This window comes from Vipera berus (genome assembly GCF_964194415.1).
Source record: "Vipera berus genome assembly, chromosome: 2".
Classification (NCBI taxonomy): domain Eukaryota; kingdom Metazoa; phylum Chordata; class Lepidosauria; order Squamata; family Viperidae; genus Vipera; species Vipera berus.
In genome coordinates this window covers 126,075,989-126,101,212 of record NC_138203.1, presented here as the reverse complement: position 1 = coordinate 126,101,212, position 25,224 = coordinate 126,075,989, and the positions used below count along the sequence as shown (strand labels likewise).

The following is a 25,224-nucleotide window of genomic DNA, read 5'->3' as shown; positions in this document are numbered from 1 at the left end:
TCCTCTCTAACAGTGCGATGGTGTATAATGCCAGTTTATTCCTGAAGTTGGCTTTTTCAGGCAGAACCAAACAGTGTGGCATCAAAGAGATGTTCTTTTCTATTTCTCTGTTTCAGGCCTGTTCAGGGAAATTCATGCCTGTCATCCAGTGGCTGTATTTTGATGCACTGGAGTGCTTGCCTGAAGAAAATAAGGATACCTTGACTGAGGAAAATTGCAGTCCTGTGAGTAATTAGTATAAGCATAAGATGTAGGCTGGGAATAACAAAAAAAGTACTCTTCAAGATGGCTGGGAAAATAATTTGTAGGCTAGGAGGTTTATGTATTAAGCTCAGGGCCAAATTGCTTATACTAAATTTGATGGGAGTGTATTAACGTATAATATAGTCTTCATTAACGTATAATATATTTTTGGTATGCAATTGAAATAGCATGTAAGATCAGGAACAGGCTCATAATGTTCTGTACCAGCCTGCTACTGGCCCTGCAGAAAAGGCAGGGACAACCCCTTTTACAAGAAGGCAAGAGGCTGGAACTAAGCCTGCCAAATTTATGGATACAAAAGCAAACAGAACAAGACACGAACCATGAAACAGGAGCTATTCAAGCGGTTGCCTTCAGCAAACCAGCCCTCCCACGCATTCCCCTTTTAAACAGTTCAGGGCGTGGCTTCTCTCTGCCTCCTTCCGAGGTGCCCCATTGCCTTCCTCTGTTTACTCCTGATTGACTGCCTCCTGCGTCGGGCGTCCTTGAACAGGGCCAGCTGTGGGTCATCTTCATCCACGCTGTCAGGCTCACAGTTGGGTCTGCGTCGTGACCAGGTGGGAGGGGCCTGGCTGAGGGCTCTCATCAGCAAGCTCTCCGACCCCCTCAGCAACCTCTCCAACACCCCCCCTCCTCCTCCTCCTCTGAATTGTCCGACCCAACTGCTGAACCCACAGGCTGACCCCGAATCACAACACATAATGACGTCATTGTACCATTTAGATGAAAACAGTGTTGGGAATTTGAAACTTTTGAAATAGCCCACAAATAAAATGCAGTGTTCTGTATTTATAATAATAAAGAAATTATGGTTATGATTTTGAGCAGGATTAGGGAAACAGGGAAATTCCACACTTCGGAGAACAGGTACAAACTGGTTGTCTCTTTCCCCCCTTGTCTCGATAGAAACATTGCCGATATGATGGACAGATTGCTGTGTTTGGCAATGAATTACAGATTAAACTGAGCCAGCAAAAATACTTTCTGGTAAGTCTTGGCATCATTTTTCAGTTTCTTGGTACTTCCGTCCAAGCAGCCTGCCGACATTCTTTTTCCCTCTCTCTCAGGTTGGTGCTGGTGCCATTGGCTGTGAATTGCTGAAGAACTTTGCTATGATTGGTCTAGGATGCGGGCAAGGGGGAGAGGTGGCTGTGACTGACATGGACACCATTGAGAAGTCCAATCTCAACCGGCAGTTCCTCTTCCGACCTTGGGATGTTACGGTCAGTTCCATTAGTATCTGGAGTGTGGTTTCTGGGGTTATAGAAAGTCAGCCATAGGACTTTCTGTGAAAAATTATCATGATTTGCTTTGGAAGTTCAGAGGAGGTTTAACAGTTGATTTTTGGCAAATTTAAGGGCCAGAAACCTGTCATTTTGTGATCCATTGTGATTCTGTGTTTTGCTTTTTATTTTTAGTTTTTTTTTAATAGTGATAATTCTGGAAGCTATAATGCGAAGTTTCTATACCCAGAGTAAGACTTAATGTTTCAATCTATCTAGAAAATGAAATCTGATACAGCAGCAGCTGCTGTGAAAGAGATGAACCCAAGCATTCACATCACAAGCCACCAAGATCGCGTAGGCCCAGACACTGAACGTATTTATGATGATGACTTCTTTGACAATCTTGATGGGGTGGCAAATGCACTGGACAATGTAGATGCAAGTAGGTATCTGCATGTAGTTTTTGTACAAATCTGGATGTTGGAAAGAGATCCAGGATAGCAGATTAGTGTCATTACCTCCATTTTGTAAACTTAAAAAAAAAGAATTGGTTTTAAGTAACTGAAGATTAGATTTGTCTGCCCCTCCAGATCATAAGTCTCTCAAGTACAATAGTTATAGAAATGAAATGTTAAAGAGTGCTCTTGCTTCAAGCACTGAAAATACAACTTATCCAACTTGATGCTTTTAATTTCCAGTGCTATCCTGACTGGCAATCATTCACTATTTTCTTGTATAATTGTCTTTAGGGATGTACATGGATCGTCGCTGTGTCTACTACCGCAAGCCCCTGCTGGAATCAGGGACACTGGGGACCAAAGGGAATATCCAGGTGGTGATCCCATTCCTAACAGAATCATATAGTTCTAGCCAAGATCCACCTGAAAAATCCATCCCTATCTGTACACTGAAGAACTTTCCTAATGCTATCGAGCATACTCTACAGGTAAGATTCCAATGATATAAACATTTAATAGCAACAGTAATGGGTTTTCTTTGTAGTTGGAATGTGATAATTGGAGTGTGATCCTTTTGAATGATCTTGCTGTTGGCATGATCAAGGAGTGAGTTTTCAGTATGTTGCTTTGTAGTTCTTGTTTCCTCTATGAGGAGCAAACTGAATCTCCTCTTCACCTTGTTAGCAGGTCCTGCTGACCTTTATGTATATCAACTGTTGTGTGATACTTTAATTTGTATAGTTCTGTTCAACACAAGACAGACAAATTGCTGTTATAAACATCAGCACTTGGTACCAATTGGTTTAAATCCTGTGTCAAGGTTGGAACTCTTCTTGTTTTATTTTGCAGTGGGCCCGTGATGAATTTGAAGGCCTTTTCAAGCAGCCTGCAGAAAATGTCAACCAGTATATCACGTAAGAGTTTTGAGGGCCCCAAATCAGCTAAAAGTGGTTAAATTTTCATTACAAATACTCAAGTATAGCTCCGTGCATCAGTAGATTTGACACTATTCAATAATGTGTAATGCTTTCTGATGAAGCAAACTGTTTCAGAATGATGAAAAAAGGCATCTTAGTGGTACGGCTATTTCTATTTCTATTAAAAAAAGTTTTATTGTTTTTCTAATTTTACAGTTATTTAAAAAGCAACGTGGCGGCTGAGTTAATTGATAATTCCATAACATACAAATATCTTTAGTACAAGTCTCAAACTACTACATTAAGTATTTCCTCTCTTTCCCCCTTACTGTTTACTGTCTCATGTTTAAACTAATACAATTCTTATTATATCAATTAAATAAAAATGACTTTCTTACATTTATCAATAATTTTTAGTTTATACATATCCTGGTTATTTTAACATTCACTCTTTATAGACAATCAATGTCCTAATTAGTTTTTCCCAATTTTTAGTTTCCCATTAATATTTAACATTTAATATTTATAATTTCCAAGTTTTAAATGACCACAATCCCCTTTTATCACAATTCATCACAAAATCTAAAATTCAAAATACACATCTATTTAAATATATTCTATTTCTCATCGTCTTACATCAGTTAAGGCTATTTCTATTAGCCTCAGGGAGAATCACTAAACCATTTCTCATTTTTCTCCAGAGACACCAAATTCATGGAACGGACCCAAAAGCTGCCTGGCACTCAACCTTTAGAGGTTTTGGAAGCTGTGTACAAAAGCTTAGTGACTGACCGTCCTAAATCCTGGGCCGACTGTGTGGCCTGGGCATGTAATCATTGGCATACCCAGTATAGCAACAATATTCGTCAATTGCTGCACAACTTTCCCCCAAATCAGGTGAGTTGGTAAGCATTCCTGCATCATAGCCTCGGTCTGTCTTTATAACGGCAAAATGGTGTGTTTTGCTCTGTTGTGCTTTTAATGCTATTTCCATTTTCCTTTTCAGAAAACTAATTCAGGAACCCTCTTTTGGTCAGGCCCAAAGCGATGTCCTCATCCACTTACTTTTGATGTCAAAAATGTAAGCATTGTGATCTGCTTGAAATTTGGGGGGGGAAAAACCCCTAATTAATTGATAGGTGGTAGAAGAAAGATCCCTACTGCTATCTGCTACCTTTACAAAGTACACTATTGGCCTGATACAGGTAGTTCTCGAATTATGAACATTGTTCATCACCCATTTGAAATTACAGTGGCAAGGGACTTTTTTTAAGACACATGAGTAATCCCCAAAGGTTAAAATTTGGGCACCCACAGAACCATTTCAACTCCCCCCCTCCCAAATCGATGCCTTTGGGGCCCCCTTGCATTCCATGGCCCCTGCTGCCCTAGCTGACCTTTACCATCTTTTTGCTCCTACTGTTTACCAAGAATGCCTGGTCTGGCCCTTTGCAAGGCACATGCTGGCCACATGAGTCTTTCTTCCCCAGCTCACAAATGGCAGTTTCCTCACAAGACCTGGGGAAGATGGCCTCATGTGGCCTCACAGCAGGTCAGAGCAGCTATGCGTCATCATCATCCATCAGGGGCAAAAATATGGCAAAAGTCACCTGGGGTGGGATGGTGGAATGCAGAGCAACAGAGTTCTTGGGAGTGCAAGGCAGCAAAGGTGGCTAGACCGAGGCAGCTGGGGTTTCCTGGATAGCAGTTTCACACAGTGGTATTGGGCCAGTCTGGGCTTTGCACTGCAAAGGGCTTTGCATTGCACTGGAGCTCAAGGCTTCTTACAGCTCCAGAGCTTCAGCGTGGCAAGCAGCCCCAGAGCTGTGTGGTTCAGGGTCTGCTTGCCGCGCCACAAAGCAAAGATGTACAGTAGCCAAAAGGCATAGATGGGGAGAAGATAGGAAGGTGGGGAGAGTTCAGGAGGAAGCCGTCCTTTACCTTGCCAAGGTTCAGGGCCAGAAGAGCTCAGGCCCACAATGGCTTGGCTTGGGATGAGTACTCCCTTTTAAAGGTTCACAATTCTCAATTAACAACAGAAATGGGAAGTGCCGAGATTGCTGTCACTAAGCAGTTATTGCAGTCACATTGTCAGCTGCTGCCTTTTCTCGCTTATGCTTTGCTGCTATGCAGTGACAGACTGCCAAGACCTATGGGGAGGGGCACGAGAGGGGGAATGCTTTGGGAAATGAAAGTAAGCTTGTACCTCCTCCGAGACTCTGCCTTAAGGTCACCCAGCTGGAAGAAGGAAGGAGACGCATGCCAAACTATGTTTGACCGTTAGGAACCAAATTGGTTACAAGGGGGTGGGGTGGGATGAGAGACAAAGGAAGGAAAAGTAGAACTTAGGGATTTTGGCAGGCAATTTTCAATTCTGGCTTTGCAGTTGCTACAATACACTTGATCTCTAATAAACTATACCTTTCTCAAGAAGTGGAGCCAGGGATCATTCCTATTTAGAGGTTTAAGTTGTGGCAGGCTTTATGACAGCATTGCTTAGTGACAGAAATTCTGGTCCTAAATATGGTTTTAAGTTGAGGATTACTTATATTTAAATAGAGGATTTTTTTTAAAAAAATAAAGCTATTAAAAATAGAAGCATGGTAGAAGAAGGAAATAAGGCTTACAGTTTATCCATTTTGAAACGGGTAGACTGTTAGTGGATGAACTAGTGCAATTTTCAGTGAAAAACAAAGATAGTTTTGCTAAATATTGAGACAGAAGTCTAAAATTACCCATCAGACAGCTTCTGATGACTCCCAGAAACAGGGAATAAAAGAAAAGTTGTTTAAAATAATTTATGAATGGTTCTGCTCAAGATCTGATTATCATATTTAGGGATGAGAATAATTCCTCTTGGCATGTTTTGGCTAAAGGCACTATGATAGACCACCAGCATTTAATTTGGACCTTTTGCTTCATCTGTCTTGTTATTGCAGCTTCAAAGGAATAGATTGTTAATAGAAAAAAGCTTAAAGGCACCTTAAGTATTATTACAGCGTAAGCTATGGAGCACAGTCTATCAGATGCATGGAATATAATCCTCAGGAGGAAAAAAATAGGCATATAGGATGTAGCATATAAAGCAGTTTGTTAGAAGACAATGGGGTGAAACCTAGGGGTGATATAATTAAGCCGGAGTAGATAATCTTCAGTTTTCTTTTATGTAAACTCTATACATATACCTATGGATACATTTCAAATAGTTCTGATAAAAGCTGGTTGCTGAAGTAAAACTTTAGTCATGTGTAGAATGTTTCCTTAAAAAGGCTGAATTCAGAAAAATTGCCAGTCTGACTCAACTAATGTTATCTCCACAGCCTTTGCACATGGACTATGTAGTGGCAGCTGCAAACTTGTTTGCCCAAACATATGGCATCACTGGCACTAGAGACAGAGAAGCTATTGTGGAGCTGCTGTGCCAGGTGCAAGTTCCTGAATTCACTCCCAAGTCTGGTGTCCGCATCCATATCTCTGATCAGGAGCTACAGAATGCCAATGCTTCAGTTGGTAAGAACTGGGAATGAGATGAGTCTGCCAGAGGCAAGATTTTAACCAAAGCAAAGCAAAGAATGCCAGACTTTGAGTGAGAATAATTCTTCTCTCTGAGTAATTTTGATTCTATTTGAATGGAAGGCCCAGTTTCTTCTTTTTGCTATCTCTCACAATTTCACAATGCATATGTTGATTTACTGTTTCATTTCGGGAGCAATACTTTTGCAGCTTGCAGAATTACTACGAGGTTGTAATAGTATTTTTTCGAAATGCTGTTTATGGATTTATGGCAGAGTCTTGACTGCTAAACAAGTTTAGGGCTTTGAAATTGCAAGGCACTATATCGGTTTAGATCAGAAAAGGTTTTAGGTTGCTGAGAAAGAGGTGACATGCATTGTAGCAATTTTTTTCTGAAACTTATACATTTATTTTTCTTAGATGATAGCCGGTTAGAAGAGCTAAAAACCTCACTTCCGAGTCCTCAGCAACTTCATGACTTCAGGATGTTTCCAGTTGATTTTGAAAAAGTAAGGCAAGCTGACATTTTTAAATGAATGTTATTTTAACTATAATCTTGACATGCAAATGATAGCAGAAGTGATCCCTGCTGTTCAGTTTTGAAGCCGTGGGCAAGCTTCTGGTTTGGCTAGCAAGCTGCTCCAGACTTTTTCTGGCATTCAGTGTGCCAGTCCCAAAGTCAAAAGCATGCTGAGGATCGCGACATTGCTGGTTGTAATTGTCACCTTATTTGTACTAAATTTCAGGATGATGACACAAATTTCCATATGGATTTTATTGTTGCTGCTTCTAACTTGCGAGCCGAAAATTATGATATTCCTCCTGCTGACCGGCATAAGGTAAGCTTTACTCTGATGGATAAAAATTATGTACAGTAGAATGTATTAGGGGTGTGAGGGAGACAGTGCAGACTTTTTCTATACCCCAGCCCCAGCCGTGGAAGCTCACTGGATGATTTTGAGCCAATCACTCTTTTTTAGCTTGACCTTCCTCACCTGGCTGAAAAATTGGGGGGGAAGAAATGCTACGGACACTTCATTGAACTCCTAAATGTGGTCTAAAGTAAAAAATTAAAAAGCTCTGGTGTCTTCTCTTTTCAGAGCAAGCTGATTGCAGGGAAAATTATACCTGCAATTGCCACGACGACTGCAGCTGTAGTAGGCTTGGTTTGTTTAGAACTATACAAAATAATACAGGGCCACAAGCGACTTGAATCTTACAAGAATGGTTTTCTTAACCTGGCATTGCCTTTCTTTGGCTTCTCTGAGCCTATTTCTTGCCCAAAGAACAAGGTGAGTGGGGTGGCTTTTTTCCCACATATATTCATCTTTTGCTTACACAAGTGGCCTCTGGTACTAAATGGAAAAAATATTGTGTTCAGCATGCATTTGATAGTCCCTTCTTTGAATACCATGCAAAGAATATTACCTAAAGCTTGTCAAAAAATTGTCTTTATTTTTTGGTAAGTTTTGCAAGTGGGACATACTTCCTTAGCAACTTAAGGTAGAGAAGGGAAAGAGAGCCAGGCATGCTAAAGCCTCTTGGAAGTTTGTGTAAATCAACCTTTCTAAGAGCGTTTATCTAATTAGATGTCTCATGCAACTGCCTCTTCCATTTCTTTTATTTGCATATTTGTTGCTTTGTTTTCACCATCTGTTAGGGGAGAATACTTCTGTCCCTTTTCTCTGTTTGTTATTTGGATAGAGATACAGAAATCAAGAGAGAGCCTCTAAGATCTTTCCCATGTCCTCACATATTAGAAATTATGAATAAATACAATGCCTTCTTACATGGAGTAAATGGCCATGGATTATGCTTCTGTCTTGGTTGCATTTTTTATTGAGCATTAACTGTAGTAACTGACACTTATATTACATTTTTTTCTTCAGTACTATAATACTGAGTGGACTTTATGGGACCGCTTTGAGGTGCAGGGTATCCAGCCTGATGGACAGGAGATGACACTGCGTGAGTTCCTGGCCTATTTCAAGGTAAGCATTGAGAGTTCCCCAGTTGCCATTTGCCACAATATGTTAATGGCTGCAGAAGAGGCTTGCGAATGTAGATGAAAAACTTCTCAGTAAAGAACCATTTTTTTCTTTCCTCCCCACGTACAGAAAGAGTACAAGCTGGAGATAACAATGCTGTCCCAAGGAGTCTCTATGCTTTACTCATTTTTTATGCAGCCAGCTAAGCTGAAGGAGCGCCACGATCAGCCGTATGTATTGTTTTAAGAATGTGAGCAAGGGCAGTGGGTACCTCAATTGAATCTGCATCTGCCTGACCGCTATCCTTTTCCTCTCCCCCACCCAGGATGACGGAGATTGTCACTAGAGTTTCCAAGAAGAAGATTGGACGCCATGTGAAAGCCCTGGTCTTTGAATTGTGCTGCAATGATGACACTGGCGAAGACACAGAGGTGCCATATGTGCGCTACACCATCCGCTAGCAGTCCCCTTGCTAGCATTGCCCACTTGCCTGCCACGGACTGTTAGTGTGGAGGAGGATCTGCCTCCCTCCCTCACCTGTCACGGTTAAAGTGACTCAAAACATGAAATAACTTTTGTAATCTTTTAGGATTTTTTTTCCTTTTTTGTGTCCATCAGGGCCTGGGAAATTTTCCACTCCTGCGGCTGCTCCCTCTTATCCTTAGCCCGTGCAGTTATGTCATGTTATTGAGGCGCCTTAACATCCACTTCCCATTCTGTCCTTTCCTGTTAATGTTAGTCGTGTTGTGTTTTGACTCCTTGACCACCTCCTCTCCTTCATCCCTATTACTAGTAAGGGAAGCTGCCTCCTCTGTTGACATCCTGAGGAAGCAGCTAGTAACAGGAAATGCCCCTTTGTTGTATTCTGAGAACTTGCCTCGGCTGGCTTTGCAGGGGGTTGGGGGGGGAGAGGGAGAGGATATGAATGGGTAGAAAGTGTAGGTCAGAACTGCTAAGAGAAGTAAATGAGTCAATAAACATTTGCAAAAGCCAGTAGTCCTTTATTGTTCAAGTGGAATGGGGAGAGTTGCTATGTACATAACATAAAACCTCATCCCAGTTCAAATGCTTGGCATTCCTAGTGTGCTAGCAAATTCTTAATTTATCTTGATTTATAGCATAATTTCTCATTTTTTGAAAGCAGTTTGTTTCCACGATAATCAGGTGTTTAATGCTATTGTCTGAAAATTTTCCTCTAATCCTCTGCTGTGAATTTTTTGTATCTTGCTGCTTTGCTTGTTTGTGACATCTGGAATAATACAGTGACAACCATACTGTCTATCCTTGAACTCCTAATGAAATTAGGTGCATGTATACAGACTAGCCTGGAAGCAGCTTCACTCCTCTATGTCCATGCACTGGTTCTATATATTGGCTAAGAACCTAATCTAGTCAATCATCATTTATCAGTTCTTTGTTATATGACTAATATGAAGAAGCTGTTCCATTATGTTTCTAACTTTTCTTAGATTGCCATCCATTGAAGGATAGGGCTCTAGGGATGAATGATTATAAAGCTCCTTGTTTACAAAGAAATATTCTTTCGACTACTTCAGTGATAATAGTTTACAAACTTCAGTGAGCTTTATAGCATACCTTTAGTCTAGATTTTGAATCCATGAGTTTTGGATGGGTCATAAATAAGGATTTTCCATTTTCAGAAATTGGGCAGCATTTTTATTTCTACTTTTCTACAATCTATAAACATACCTGTACTTATGTAGTTTGATTGGCTGCTGTCTCTTAAAGATGTTCCTCCATATGAGCTTGAAAGCAATTTTTTCAGGATATATTTAAGCTTAATATGCATCAAGCATGCAATTCTTGTTTAGAGTTGCAGCTCTAGCTAGTAAATTGGAATGTGAAATCTGTACAGCTTTGCTACTAGTCAGGTAAAATTATTGTGACATTGTATTTGGAAGTTGTAGAAGTCTCATGGATGATAATTGATATTTGTATTTATTCACATATTTTCACAACTTTATAACTAAATGAGATATTCTGCCCTTTCAATGGCACAACTGATGAGTTTGCAACATGCTAATCCAGCTTGGTTAGCTATAGTTTATTGAACTGCAGATGGTTGTCTTCATATAACACATTTGTAATATTATAGTTTACAAGCTGGATTCACATCATGCATGCCAAAACCAAACAGTTCACAGGATGGTTTATTCCTTAAGTTCATAAGGAATCTGTTACGTCCTTTAACAAATCCATTTGTGAAAATACATCAGTTGTTTCCCAAATGGATTTTCACAGAATCTTCTGAAGGCTTGCTTATTATGGAAGGATTTTAACAGTGATGAAGTCATTTTCCAACTACTAAATTGTCTTTCTCATCCCAGAAAGAATCTTACAGAATTGGCCGATTTGATAAAATGACAATGACTTCAAAGCTGGTGTGCGGGTAGTTATTGTCATTCAAAGATGAGAAAGGAATTGCACTTCAGTTTATAGAATGTCCTATGTTACTCCAAAGAATATCATCCTGTTAGTTTTTATAAAACCCTCATAGTACTTTCCCAAAATCCATTGGGGCTTAATTTTTGAAATAAGGTTCAAGGTATCAGTTTTTCCAAACTTTGTGCGGAGACAAATATTTTTAAAAAAATTGCTATGAGGAAAAGTTCAAATGCATGTGTTGCCATAAAAATGTGCAATGAGTTCACTATAAGTTTTGTAAAATAATGTAGGGGAAAACAGCCTAGCTTTTTTCTGGTGTTCGATTGCAAATCTAGCATGTTGACTAGGATTGATGGACATGAAGAGAACCAATATCCAAATATGGATTAAAACAGTAAGATTAAATTGCTGCTATACACAAGATGTTCCTTTCAATTTTAGGCTCCTTCTAGCTTTAGTGTTTATTTCTTTTGCCCATATATTCCTATGGAATATTGGCTGCCAGAAATTCCTAGCTTTAACTTTTAGCATCTGCAAGTCTTAGTCCTCCTATATGATGAATTCTTACATCTTTAGTGTGAGGTATACACATAATTGGGTCTGAATAACTTCTCTGCAGTTCCCCCTTGTAGCTGGGAAGCCACAAGTCTTCCCTGTGTTGGAGTTGCAATCTCAAAGCATAAGAACTGCAATTCAGTTATGACTTCTGGCATGTTTTGGTAAGGTTGCCAACACTGGCTTCTTGTTGCAGCCTGTAAAACATACATCTACCGGCTGGAGACAGGTCTAAGAAAGTAAAAACGCTCAGATATGTCTGCTTCACCTCATCCTTCTATCGCCACAAATCAACACTGGTTCTAATTCAATTTTGATCAATGGTCTGGCTACTTATGAAATCAGTTCGGATGTTCCCCGAAAGTGAACCTTCCCCCTGCCCCATTGCGACTTCACTTTTAAGATAGCCCTTGAATTGGGGCTGTAGAGGAGCATCCTAATTCCTGAAAGGACTTCACACAACTGCCACAGACGTCAGGCAGAATCTGTTGGCAGTTTTTCGCGGAGGATGGGAGGAAACGTGTCCCTTGGCCTCTGGGGGCGCGAGTGAGAAACCTCCAAAATGGCTGCCATAGAAAATCACTTTGTCTTGGAAAGCGATAAGGGCGGGAAGTAAGCTCCAAGCGTCGGATGGGGGAGCCTGGTAGAAGGATTAAAGGGTTAAATTTGCCGGGGAAACCCGATTGGTTTGCACTGATCGTATATTAGTGGGTGGGCGTGGCCTCGACCTTAAACCCGCCCTTGCCGGGAAATGACTAGGGTACTTTGTTCATGCGTCCTTATTGGCCGCGATACACGACCAATGACAACCAAGCTAGGGAAGGGATGGCCCGCCTTCCGTGTGTAATTGGACACATTTTTACTTGATCCAGGTATGATTGGTCTATCTCAATTGCCTATCAGATCGTTCTGGAGGTTGGCTGCCGATTGGTCGTCGGGTTCCATCATTCCGGAATCAGACAGCGCCCGATGACACGATCAAACAGAAGTTGGAGAGCATGGCGCTTTCCCATTGCTTGTCTTCTATTGTCAATCTGATAGCGGGGCGGACTCGGCCCGCTTTTACATGACGGCAGCGCTCCGAGCAGTTTGCATAGGGTTATGCAATAGGGTGGGGGTTTTTGTCAATCACGAAAGTGGGAGGGGTTTGTAAGTGGCAGCTGTAGAGAGTCCGGGCGGCGGCGGCGGCGGCGGTCAGGGAGCCGGGCGGAGCCGGCAGTCGGGTGAAACCAAACTGGTAAGATGGCAGTTCGTGGGAGATAGGATTTTTTTTCTAAAAAAAAAAAGACTGGAGGGTGCGAACATTTTAGAACATTTTAGAAGTTTTGTGGGGGGGGGGTTCCCCAAAGTTAAAAAGCTTCAGCTTTTTTTTTTTAAACCAAACTCTTGAGGTAAAGTTGGATGGCGGGGTGGGAAGGAATCGGGAGAGGTGCCTGGAACGCACGCGCGAAGTGAGAAGACAGTTGGCGGTGGGGCGGCTCGCGCCTCCCTCCCAACCGCGGGGGGGGGCGGGGGAGGAAGGAGGAGGTGAAGGGATTTTGATTGGGTGGGGAGGGTCTCAGTTACGAAATTGAGGGTGAAGATGCGAGGTCCCTCGCGCTCGGGCGGCTTAGTTTTTGGTTAGCTTGGGGCGGGAGGGGGAGTAGCTTGTGAAAAAGAGTCAGTTCACAGGCTCGCTGGTTTCCGGCTCGCTTCGGAAATCTCCATTTTACACGATAAAAAAAGTGGTTTAAAGGCGCTCTGGAAATTCCCTGGGAGGGAAGCCGCCTGTTTTTTGTTTTTTTTCCCCCGTCGCGGCTTCTGCGTTTCTCTCCTCGGCTCTTTCCCCCCCCCCCCATGAAGTTGAAGTGAGTTTGGGTGACAGACGCGACCGTTTTCTTTTGGACGCAATATTTTGTGTAGTCTCTCTCGCGTTGTTTCTTGGCGGGAACAGATTTTGCCCGAGGTAAGACTTGTAGTGAAAATTTGGACGTGATAAAAGTAGAACGTTTTGATGGTTCTCTCTTTTAAGTTTATCCTTGATCACGAGGGGAGTTTGTACATCAAGAGTTTTACTTGTAATAGGAAGCTTGGGAACTCTTGAACCTTTGCAAAACACATTTTCCCTTTCTTATTAAAAATAAAACCTCCTAAAATATATACAGTATTTTTTTTATTATTCTAAGAACACTGGAAAATATATGTTTTTAATCCCTGTTTGGATAATAACAATAGTAAACACAAAACTTACCACTTCCACCAGAATACATTATCTTTGTTTTGGCTAGTTAAAATCAGAGAAAGAACCAAGACCACAAATTTTGTGGTAAATTGTAATTCATTGTAATCTGTTGGCTAACCTTTTTCATTCGTAAATAGGAAAGCTAGTGTATGAGAACACACACATTTCATTTCATTTATTAAATTTATATACCGCCCTTCTCCCGAAGGACTCAGGGCAGTGAACAGGGTGTGTGTGTGTGTGTGTGTGTGTGTGTGTGTGTGTGTATATATATATATATATATATATATATATATATATATATATATATATATATATATATATATATATATTATATCACAGTATGCTTATAGCTGTATAGTAAGTTTCAGTCATATACTGCACAAGTGCTGTCTTCTGTGCCGATTTGGGAAGCAAATTGAATTTTGTTAAATTGAATTTTGTGAAATAAGTTTCTGTAGAAAATTGGAAATGTGCTACATGTATTGCAGTACATCATTTCTCTAATCAGTTTTCTTTGAGCTTCATATAAATTGAAAGTTTTCAGGAATTAAGTTTGCATCTTGAATATATTTGCAGATACCTGCATCATGTATACTGATGAGGATTATGCTGTTGGTAGATTTTTTTGTGTTTGCGCTAAATGTTTCTTGTATATGGATCTTCTCTTTTATGGCAGCCCTATAACAGTTACACTTAAGCAATATCTGACGTTTTGGTAAAAGAAAATTCAGTGCAAGTTTCTGTTTTCCCAAACTTCCGCTTTTCCCACTGAAAAAAATGGTGACACATCCACATAGGAGAAGTGCAAAATGTTCCAACTACTCTTTTTATTCCCCCTTATCTAACTTTGTTTTCTTTAAGTCAGAGGTGGGCAAAAGTCAGGATCTGGTAACTTTCTGGAAGATTTGTGGCACAGTAGATCAGCAAAGAATTGATTGAATTGTTTAAACAGTCCAGAAAAACTGCCTGTTGTAAATTGCATTAGGAATAGATTAATTTTGAAAGGAAATTAAAATAGATTAACACATTTTAAAACTTGGGTGCAAACTTATTTTGTTTTACTTATAAGTTTGTTTCCAAAAGTTCTGAGATCCAGCAATTTCAGTTTCAATTTATTGCAGCCATTATTCAGCAAAAGCAATGAGCTAAATAGATCCTATCTATTAAGATGAAAGGAGGCATTGTGTGATACTTTTCTCCTAGTGTTTATGGTCAAGTATCATTCTATTTCTACACTATTCTGGCTAGAACTAATGGTAAATTGGAATTCAACAGTATGTCAGGGGCTGCAAGTTGTTAAATCCTGCTCATTTTTCTCAATGTTCTTTACTAAACTTTCACCTATGGTATTTATTCAAATAATATAGGGACAGTAACTGGATTTGCACAATGGATATAACACCTCTCAATCTTATCTCCAAATTGTTCTTCAAATATGGAAACAAATGTACAAATATATAAAAATCTTATTTTTAAAAAAATTGAACAATTTTCTTACATCGGAAACCATGTTTTATGGAGTATGAATAGTATTGTTTTTGATGTATGCGAATAGAAACAAAATGCTGTCAAATCCCCAATACCAAATTGCTACAGTTCTTTATTGTGAGCTATCTAAAACTTTTTCTGCAGGTAGATTGTCCCTGTGAGTTGAACTCTTGAATGGTGTGTTGAAGAATATTTAAACTTCCTTAGATCACTGGGATTATGCTCATTTCATTGTATGTTCCAAAGGTGCTTTTCGTGTTATATGTATGTGTATATGTATATGTTAAGTGTTAAGTATTTGGAATACCTTGCTAGGCCCCAAACATGGGACAAATCTTATTTCCTGTTTCGGCCGGCCTGAATTCTGTATAGTAGAATTTTGAGGCTGGTTTTGGTGACTGAAAATGGGAAATATTTGAAGTGCTCTCACCCGGTGCTTAATTAAATCATAATAAAATTGTTTGCCAACTTGCTGAGTCACTTGAGGATGTTGACTCTAATCATATACTAGCTGAGAACAACAAAGCTTAATTTTAGAGTTTGTTAATTGGAACTGTGTCTGATGATTGCAATCTAGTACCGAGGAGAGGTTAACACTGATTGCTCTTATGGAGGATTTTCTAGCAGTATGAACTCTTTGCAGAATTCATGTGGAATTGAATTTGATCAGTTAGTTCTGGCCTTAAAATCTTTTAACAAGTATTTAGTGTAAATCTTGGTCAAGCAGATTATATTCACTTTCCATCTGAGTATATGAGAAAAGGTTGTTTAGAACTCCCAATATTGGTGTAACTTTACTAGCTTTAAATATTTTTATCCTGACATCCAAAGCATTTACTCACTGCTCAGTTCCTCTCTTACTAACCTTGAGCTATGTTATAAAAAGATTCTCATCTTTAAAAACAGAATGTAAGTTTCCAACAACATTAGATTTGGCAGTACCAGATTTCAGAACTGGGCAATGAGAAATTTCCTTGGGGAAAAAAAAGCTTCTGTTTTGGATCTAATGCGTCTAACTGTAGAAGATAATTCATTCAATCCTTTTTCATAAGCATTGTTATGATATTTTTCTAATGTTGTGTATTACATTATTTATTTACACTTTAATGCAAATTAAATTTTAAATGCACTTTTTAAAAATAATAGCTATTTTAGTCTTATAGTAAATCAAGGTTTAGCCTTCTGGTTATTGCTGAGTTGTAGTTGATATCAGTCACCCGCCAGCATGACCAATAGTTGTATAGGTACTCCTTGACTTGCGATCACAGTTGGGACAAGAATTTCCATTGCTAAGCAAGACAGGTGTTAAATGAGTCATGGCCAATTTTAGAACTTTTTTTGCCATAATTATTAAATGAGTCACTGCAGTTAAGTGAATCACACATGGTCGTTAGAGTGAATCCAGCTTCCCCCATGATTTTGCTGTCAGAAGGCAGTTGGGAAGATCACAAATGGTGATCACATAAGCACAGGATGCTGCAACTGTTGTAAATAAATGTTGGTTGCCAAACACCAAAATTGTGATCACTTGACCAAAGGGATGCTGTGATGGTAGTAAGGGCAAGGACCAATCCTAAGTCATTTTTTTCATTGCTATTTTAACTTCAGACAATTACTGAATCAATGTATCTGATTGGATTTGTGCAATATCTAATGTTTTATAGTTGTGCTTGTTATATAAGCTGATCACAGATACACAAAACCACTTTTCCCCAGGCACCATTGAACTCCAGGTTTCCAAGGAGAGATTGTTTTTTATATTAAAGTAGCAATAGTTAAATTAACTGAAAGATGCACGGTTTGAGCACATATAATTGCTAACCTGCTTCACCCATCTTAAAAAAGGGACGCGGTGGCTCAGTGGGTTAGGACGCTGAGCTTGTCGATCAGAAGGTCAGCAGTTTGGCGGGTCGAATCCCGAGTGCCGCGTAACAGAGTGAGCACCTGTTACTCGTCCCAGCTTCTGCCAACCTAGCAGTTCAAAAGCACGTAAAAATGCAAGTAGAAAAATAGGGACCACTACGGTGGGAAGGTAACAGCGTTCCGTGCGCCTTTGGCGTCTAGTCATGCCGGCCACATGACCACGGAGACGTCCTCGGACAAGCGCTGGCTCTTCGGCTTTGGAACGGAGATGAGCACCGGCCCCTAGAGTCGGAAACGACTAGCACGAACCTTTAGATTTAGATTTAGATTTTATTAGATTTATATACCGCCCTTTCCCGAAGGACTCAGGGCGGTTTACAGGGCATTTTAAAATCATACCAATACAAAATACAAAGTTAAAAGACAAATAAAAGATTAAATTATCCCTGAAAATAAAACCCAGTTAAAATTCTCAGCCTGGGTCAGAGAGCTCAAAGAGCCAAGTCTTCAGGTCTCGGCGGAATGAACGTAGGTCAGGGGTAGTCCTGAGCTCCACGGGCAGCTGGTTCCAGAGGGCAGGTGCACCCACAGAAAAGGCCCTCCCCCTGGGTGTTATCCGCCGGCAATCTTTTACCGGCGGCACCCTGAGAAGACCCTTTCTCTGCGAGCGCACTGGACGAAGGGAGCTTGATGCTGGCAGCAGGTGTTCCCTCAGATACCCCGGACCCATGCCATTTAGGGCTTTATAGGTCATCACCAGCACCTTGAATCTCACCCGGAGGGCAACTGGAAGCCAATGCAGCTCACGGAGTAGAGGTGTTACATGGGAGTATCGGGAAACCCCCATCACAACTCGTACCTTTACCTTTTCACCCATCTTACTAAACTATGGTTTGTTTCATAATGTTTTTAAATGTCACTACTGCCTGGGTTTGCATAATATATGCTATAAAACTTTGTACATAAAAAAGTAAAAGTCCTGCCAGCCTCTGAACACAAACTTCATCATGACATTGATTTCCAGTAAGCTTCCAAGCCCAATTCTGATACCTGGTTATTATATTTGTTGGCTTCGTATGGCGGCCTAATTATCATGCTTTCTTGGGATCTAGCAGTCAGTGCCTGTCTAGTCCAGTCATTTAGAGGAAGCCAGTTGACAGTACCTGCCCAAAGAAGAAATGTATGGGCGTGGCTTAGGCAGCAAGTCTTCTCTGTAATAAGCATTACCCTTTGGAACTCTCCTCCTGAAAGTATATACAGCTCCTACTCTTTTATAGCCTTCCAAAGTAACTTAAAGCTATTTCATTTCAATGTATGTATATATTTGGAATTTTATTTCCATGTTGTAAGTTAGGTTATATATTTATATCTTGCCCAGAATCCTTAAAGATAGGGATGGACTCTAAACATTTATAAACAAATTTATAAAGATATGTTCAAAGCATGCATTTCAGATACCATGTGATTTCACCGACATCAAAAATAAAATGGGCTAAAATATGGGGGTTTGACCATTTTGAAAAATACATGTATCCTTGCTTATTGATAGTAATTGAGATTGGAACTCCATTGCTAAACAATGCGGTCATAAAGCATGATGTCACATGACCATACCAACTTACAAAAGCAGTTCCAGCAGTCCTGGTTGTTAAGCAAATCCTGTATAGTTGCAGAATCCTACATTCATATGTTTGCCATTTTCAAACTTCTACCAGCTTTCCCATTGATTTTGGTAGTTGGAAACTAGCATTGAAGGTTACAAATAGTGATCCTATGACTATGGGACATTACAATGTCATAATAGCGATCCAGTTAGCAAGCATATGGATTGCGACTGTGGTGACACTGCAATGGCTGCAAGTACTAGCGATGGTCTTAAGTGCCCTCATTCACTGCCATTGTAACTGGTCACTGAACGAATGGTCATTAAATTAGGAATGCTCCATAGTAGGAGAAGCAGAATGAAATAAGCTGCATGACTGTTATTCATACCCTGACGACTTCCCACTTGGATTACTGCCGTGTACTTTACATGAGGCTGCTCTTGAGCATTCAGAAGCTTCAGTTGGTGCAGAATGTGGCAGCACAGGTAGTAAACAATGCCGGTTATTCGGCACGTGTAATGCCACTATTCCATAAGCTGCATTGGTTGTCAGAATGCGTCCTGATGCCGTTCAAGGTGCTTTTGTCACCTTTAAAGTTCTTTAGTTTGGATCAGGTTATTTGAGGGACTGTCCCCAGTTTTTTCGGGTCAGAGGATGGGCGTGCTTTGGAGCCCATCAGATAAGGAGTGCTGGTTAGTGAAGCCTGCAAGATGTACTGTACCTTTTCTGCCAACCCTATGGGACATTTCACTTCTGGAGATCAGAATGGCCCCAATTCTGCTGGCCTTTCGCAAGTCATTAATGATCTGGCTCTGGGCCTGGGGCCTTGGGGTGTATTCAAGGATCTATCTCTTGGTTATATTGGTGATTATTATAAGATATATTCTCAGCTGCTATGCATTTTATTTTTTGGATTATTTTAATAGTTTTTATTTGGTTCACTGCTCACGGTCACTTGTTGAATTGGGCAGCCATACAAATTGAATGAATTAATAAATAATGGATTATTGCAATAATATTTTATTAAATCATATTACAAGTAGTTCTCAGCTTACAACCACAATTGAGTGCAACATTTCTGTTGCTGAGCGAGACAGTTAAGTGAATTTTGCCCCATTTTATGATCTTTTTTTGCCACAGTTACGTGAATCTGCTGGTGTTAAATTAGTAACTGGTTATTAAGTAAACCTGGTTTCCCCATTGACTTTCCTTGTCAGGAGGTCGCAAAAGAGGATAACAGGTCCCTGGAACACTGCAACTCTCATAAATATAAACCAATTGCCAAGCCTCTGAATTTTGATCGTTTGATCATGGGGATGCTGCAGCAGTTGTGTGAAATATGGTCATAAGTCATAAGTGCCATTGTAACTTTGAATAGTCACCAAACTGTTATAAGTCAAGGACTATCTGTGCCTGTAATGAAATGTAACTGATAGAAGCATAATTTGTTAAATTACTTATTTTAGCTACCTTTAAGACAAGTGTTTATTTGAACATATATTGCATAGAATATTGTCATTATGTACACAATGTAGCTTTTACTTGCAATGGTACTAACATAAGAAGTTCCAGCAGTCAAGCGTAACATCTGACTTCTTCCATCTCAGAAATATATCTCTTGTCAATCTCAGGCCCAAATCTCTGGAGTGTCCTCCCTGTTGAATTGAGAATAACCTCCTTTTTGATGTTGAAAAATTCCTGGCACCACATTTTTTTAAAACAGACTTTTAATAACAGTTAAAATGAAATTTGAACTATTAATGCTTTAGATTATTATATATTTAGTATAAATTCTCATAAGGCTTTGGTTGCCAATAGTGCAAAAGGAAACTGTGAGGTTTAATTTTTTTATTGTGCTTAACTTGTTTAAATGACACAATTCAATAGTTCAGCTGAGGGCCACTTTTTTTTACAAAAAAATGATTATACGTGATTCTGGCTCAGTATATCCCTTAACTGGCCTGTTCTATGTATTTAAAAAAATTAAGGATTGTATCTCCCTGTTTGTTTTAAATAAGATGTCCAGGCACTAATTTAGCATCTCAAGAATGACTGCCTGTATCAACATTTGTGGAAATTCTCCTCCTACACCACTTTTTGTTACAGTAATAACATTTAGCAAAATAAACTTTGGGCTCAATTGTGGTCGTGAGTTGAGGACTACCTGTAGTTTTAATTTCACATTGCTACTTTAACTTTTGCCCTGCCATTTTGGAAATTCTTGGACGAAGGATTAGAGTTCTGTCTTCCTTGGGACCAACAATGATTATAGGTAGTCCTCGCTTAACCTTATTTGGTATACTTTTGTCAAATATGTTTTTCCAATTTTGCTGATCTTTCAGTCTTCAGACAGTCTTTAATCTTATAACATATCTCTTGAAAATATATTGTCAACCATAGTTCTTGAAACATGTGGATTTACTTGGCAGTTCATGTTCTGGTTCCACAAGTACCCAGGTAACACTTCTTATAAAAAAAAGTGCATCAAGAGCCATGCAATCAGTTATTGAAGAATATTCTTCTTTTAGTAGAGATGGCTGCCATACGCAAGAAACTTGTCATTGTGGGAGATGGAGCTTGTGGAAAGACCTGCCTCCTTATTGTCTTCAGCAAGGACCAATTTCCAGAAGTCTATGTCCCCACTGTGTTTGAAAACTATGTGGCTGACATTGAAGTGGATGGAAAACAGGTAATTTGCTGATTTTCAGGAATCATTTAATTCTATAGAAGTATGAAATTCAAAATGCAGCTGATGGAAAAGGATGATAGTAAGATACATTTGTATTCTGCATATATACAGAAGCAAAAATAAATTAGTTATGTGGGGTGTGCTTTGGAATGCATAAAATGACTGCTGCAATGTGACATAAGTTATGAGTCTGCCTTTTACCTATTGCTTTGGGCACAGGACCATGCAAGTATGGACATCTGATATTAAATATATTCCTCTGTTCTGATTGGTCTATGCAATGTGGTTACCTTGTCAAGCTTGTTGTAGCTCCTTAAGAATAGGAATTAAAGTTAGTGTGAAGAATTGAACTATGATAAAAAATAAAATACAGCTGCATTTTTTTTCTGGTTGAATTTAGTTAATACTGAATTCTGAGCTGTTTTACTGAACCATTCTAAGTATGTAATGGTGTAAGTAACTAGATTATTTCAGAATGTACTCTTATAAGACCATGTCTCTACAATTTGCCAACTTGTACAGGTAGAACTTGCCCTGTGGGATACAGCTGGACAAGAAGATTATGACCGTCTGAGACCTCTGTCTTACCCAGATACAGATGTTATCCTCATGTGCTTCTCCATTGACAGCCCTGACAGTTTAGGTGAGTCTTTAATCTCCCATTTTGTACAGAATAAGAATATTTAAATTGGGAGGTGAGGCCAAGAATCCTATTCTCCTTCTGAGAAGTGTGTTGAGATCCACACTCCAAAATTTGGAGTCACAGAAAATGGTAGGTTGTACCAGGAAACTTCCTTCCTTTTTTGTTTAATTAAAAATTAAGTACAGTTAATTTGATGGCCCCCTGTGTATATAACACATTTGTTGGTTACACTAAGTATTGTTTTATTTATCAAATCTTTATATTTCAAACCTGGAAACTGCATTCAGGTTTTTAATGGACTGTTTGTTGTCCCAGATCCTCAGATTGTTTATTCCTGGTAGAGGGAAGAAAGTGGAGTCCACAGATTTACTCATTTTTTCTTTTTCCTTTATATTAATGTTATATTAGTGTTTAGAAACACTAATATATTTATGGTGTCTATTCTTTAGCAAAATTGTCAGTATAGTAGAATATGATCTTGCCGTTTACTATATTTCTCCGTAGCCATGCTGTTACTTAAGCTGTAATCCTTTTCTGAGGATTTCAGTAATCTTCCAAGAAGGGGAAAGGTCTTTAAATTTCTTTGAAGCAATTGCAAATGCTTCTCAGAAATTGACAACTGTGGAGTAAAAATGCTTTTCTATGTGTTGTTAGCATAACAAGAAGTCTTTATATATTAATAGGGGTAAGATACTTTCATCTTATTAAAGTCGCAATACTGCCGGATTACAGATAGTTGTAAACGGTTCACAAATTTTCTGTCGCAATTGTAATATAGTCTTATAGCCAAGCTGCTTAGTGAATTGGAGCCTCTCATGAAAAGGTCTTAATTGATTTATGTTCTCTTCCTACACAGAGAACATCCCTGAGAAGTGGACTCCAGAGGTCAAGCACTTCTGTCCCAATGTGCCTATCATCCTGGTAGGAAACAAGAAGGATTTGCGTAATGATGAACATACACGTCGGGAATTAGCCAAGATGAAGCAGGTGAAGTCAATAGTTTAACATCCCTTTCTGGACCTACTCTGTTATCATGGGAATGGGAAAGCTTTGGATTCTGTTAGAGAAAACTCAAATAGTTTTAAATTGCTAGAGATCCTTATCTAAGGTGAAAAGTGACTTCTAGAAGCCCATAATTCTTATTGCTGGATTTTTGCTGTGAGCGCTACTTACTTCTTATTTCCTTCCTTGGTATGAAGTCCAGGAGACCTCACTGTCTTTTTTCGCATTTAGGAACCGGTGAAGCCAGAGGAGGGCAGGGATATGGCCAACAGGATTAGTGCTTTTGGCTACCTGGAATGTTCTGCCAAAACAAAGGATGGAGTCCGGGAAGTGTTTGAGATGGCAACCCGAGCTGCCCTACAAGCCAAACGTGGGCGCAAGAAGACCTCATGCCAATTGCTCTAAAGTCCCCAGCCTGCCTTCCCCGCCTGCCAGCCAAGTCATTGAGCTGTTAGCTTCCAGGCTTTCCTCCCTTCTGATACTGTGCTGAAGGCAGGACTGGCATTGTCTCTTCAGAGGGGAATCCTGCTAGAGCTGGGCAGGGGTTCTTCTGGAGCAAGGCAACTAACTGGCGATGGGCTTCTCAATCTGTCCCAGCAGTTTCCATCACTGTGCAGGGGTGGCATTTTCCCCTTCCATTACCAAAGACTTACCCTTCTGACAGAAGGGGTTGGTCTTTAATGGGTCAGTCGGAGAGCTCCTTGTCCTTCTATGCCTGCTTGCTCACAGCAGTCTTGCCTCTTTTGTTAGTAGTCCACGGCACTACATTGTTCTTGGCAATTCTTTTAGGGAAGACTTCCTGCAAAGTGTGAAAGCTTCTTAACTTTAGTAATCTGAACATCTAGTCCCAGAGAGTTTCCCCTAGTTCAGAAGGGATTATTGATTTGTGAAACAAGTCAGTCACTTTGGGAGGTAGGGAATGCCTCCAGCACAGCAGTCAACAATTCACTTACCACCTCCTACTTTTGGCAGACACATCGATTCCTTCGTTGCCTTTTCTGCTGTTCAGGATGTAGCAGACTTACTTTGGACCATGTCCCTTTCCTCAAGGAGAACACAGACCGATCAAAAAGCCATCTAATTTAAGATTTTATTTTGAGGGGTGCCTTATTAAAATGACACGGGCTCCTCTTATCTTTTTTTCCCCTACCCCCTACTCTGAATATTTTTTAATAAAATGTTTAATTTCCTGATAGCGGAGTAGGGAGCTCTTTCTTTCAGTCTGCTCAGGAGATGGGATCTTACAGCTTGGCCCCTTCTTAGCAGCGTATCTACATTTGTAAGCAGAGGTGCTATGGGCCAGCTTTCTGGACTTCCTGTGGCTGAAATAGTCACTGCCACAGCTCCAAAGTGCAAAGAACCTTACTCTGTTGCTTCTGTCTCTTTGCTCATTCACTCCTGCTGCTGCTGCCTCCTCTCTTCCCTCCTCAGCCCCACTCACTGCGTTGCCACCGGGATGTATGATTTTTGTGTTTAATTTGTATTCACATGTTTAAAAAGTGGTTGTTACTTTTCAAAATGTACTTGAAAGAGAAATCTGTAATAAATTTGTAGCAATGTTTAGTATATGTGAGGTTCCGCTTCTTGCCTCTTCACACATTTGCTGTTGAAAGGGAGCCCTTTGCTCTGTAGTCAAGAAAGATGAAAGTTGTCAGGACAGGGTCACAAGATAGTTCTCACTAGAGGGTACATGTCAAGAAAATCAAGTGAATGGTATGTTACCCTTGGAGTGATTTATAGACACCCTGAAGACAAAGAGCATTTTTTATCCCTACTGTTAGAAATAGGGTAAATACTCTAAAATGACATATTTGGAACACAACAGAAAGAAGAAAATCCAATGGGAAGCATAATTTGTCTTGGATTCTGGCTACAAGCAATCCTGATAACCTCACCTTTTCCTGAATCCATATAGTTTCAATAATACACATAAAAACAGCTGTTCCACTTTAAGCGGATATGAGTGAAGTGTGGCAGTCTAAACAAAAGGGTTTTTTTCCATGGTCTGATTTTAAATGGTTGAATTCGCAGTATTCCTATCTGTGATTTGGAACATCTTATTTGCTAGAAACCACTAGTTTGTTATAAAGGAAATAATGATTGAAATGGTTAACAGCATTATGTGTCAAGCAACTGGAATGATCTGAGTTTGAGCCATTTGTTCTCAATTTACATACACCTTCCCCAACTACTGCTCTTGTTAAAGAGAAATTGGTTCAAGAGAACGCAGATATACAGTGTGTGCTTACTTGTAAATGAGTGCTGCATCTTTATTAGTCCAACAGAGCAACAATATGATGCTGATGTTGATAATTACCCAGCATCTTGCTGCCATTGTTGCTATTTGACACAAGCAATTGACAATATGGATATCATTTTTTTCA

At 39.8% G+C, this 25,224-nt stretch overlaps 2 protein-coding genes across 4 annotated transcripts in view; both read left to right on the top strand.

The window, feature by feature from the left end:
* The window catches only part of UBA1 (ubiquitin like modifier activating enzyme 1), a 45,070-nt gene extending 35,425 nt beyond the window's left edge, over window positions 1-9,645 (top strand). For both annotated transcript variants that reach the window (XM_081318841.1, XM_081318840.1), the window contains exons 12-26: window positions 117-224; window positions 1,171-1,251; window positions 1,332-1,487; window positions 1,767-1,932; window positions 2,240-2,436; window positions 2,798-2,862; window positions 3,567-3,762; window positions 3,872-3,946; window positions 6,186-6,375; window positions 6,799-6,887; window positions 7,125-7,217; window positions 7,479-7,670; window positions 8,268-8,369; window positions 8,496-8,596; window positions 8,692-9,645. In XM_081318841.1, coding sequence (XP_081174967.1) covers window positions 117-224; window positions 1,171-1,251; window positions 1,332-1,487; window positions 1,767-1,932; window positions 2,240-2,436; window positions 2,798-2,862; window positions 3,567-3,762; window positions 3,872-3,946; window positions 6,186-6,375; window positions 6,799-6,887; window positions 7,125-7,217; window positions 7,479-7,670; window positions 8,268-8,369; window positions 8,496-8,596; window positions 8,692-8,827 — 1,947 coding nt within the window. In that variant the 3' untranslated portion in view covers window positions 8,828-9,645. The remainder of the gene's footprint in view (window positions 1-116; window positions 225-1,170; window positions 1,252-1,331; window positions 1,488-1,766; window positions 1,933-2,239; window positions 2,437-2,797; window positions 2,863-3,566; window positions 3,763-3,871; window positions 3,947-6,185; window positions 6,376-6,798; window positions 6,888-7,124; window positions 7,218-7,478; window positions 7,671-8,267; window positions 8,370-8,495; window positions 8,597-8,691) is intronic.
* A 2,693-nt stretch (window positions 9,646-12,338) lies between these two features.
* LOC308662545 (transforming protein RhoA-like) lies at window positions 12,339-24,439 on the top strand. 2 transcript variants are annotated; one of them, XM_081318477.1, is made up of 5 exons: window positions 12,339-12,564; window positions 21,038-21,195; window positions 21,718-21,838; window positions 22,695-22,825; window positions 23,072-24,439. In XM_081318477.1, the coding sequence occupies exons 2-5, from the start codon at window positions 21,040-21,042 to the stop codon at window positions 23,243-23,245; spliced, it is 582 nt and encodes a 193-aa protein (XP_081174603.1). In that variant the 5' UTR covers window positions 12,339-12,564; window positions 21,038-21,039; the 3' UTR covers window positions 23,246-24,439. The 2 variants fall into 2 exon arrangements, with proteins under 2 accessions (XP_081174603.1, XP_081174602.1); XM_081318476.1 differs by having other exon boundaries at window positions 12,342-12,564; window positions 21,035-21,195; window positions 23,072-24,437.
* The last annotated feature ends 785 nt before the right edge of the window (window positions 24,440-25,224 follow it).

What these genes read in the sequence shown, in the direction of transcription:
- LOC308662545 (XM_081318477.1), top strand. Translation starts at nt 21,040, where the DNA reads ATGGCTGCCATACGCAAGAAACTTGTCATTGTGGGAGATGGAGCTTGT. An exon ending in TGACAGCCCTGACAGTTTAG is followed by an intron (nt 21,839 to 22,694) that starts GTGAGTCTTTAA and finishes CTTCCTACACAG; the next exon opens with AGAACATCCCTGAGAAGTGG. An exon ending in AATTAGCCAAGATGAAGCAG is followed by an intron (nt 22,826 to 23,071) that starts GTGAAGTCAATA and finishes TTTCGCATTTAG; the next exon opens with GAACCGGTGAAGCCAGAGGA.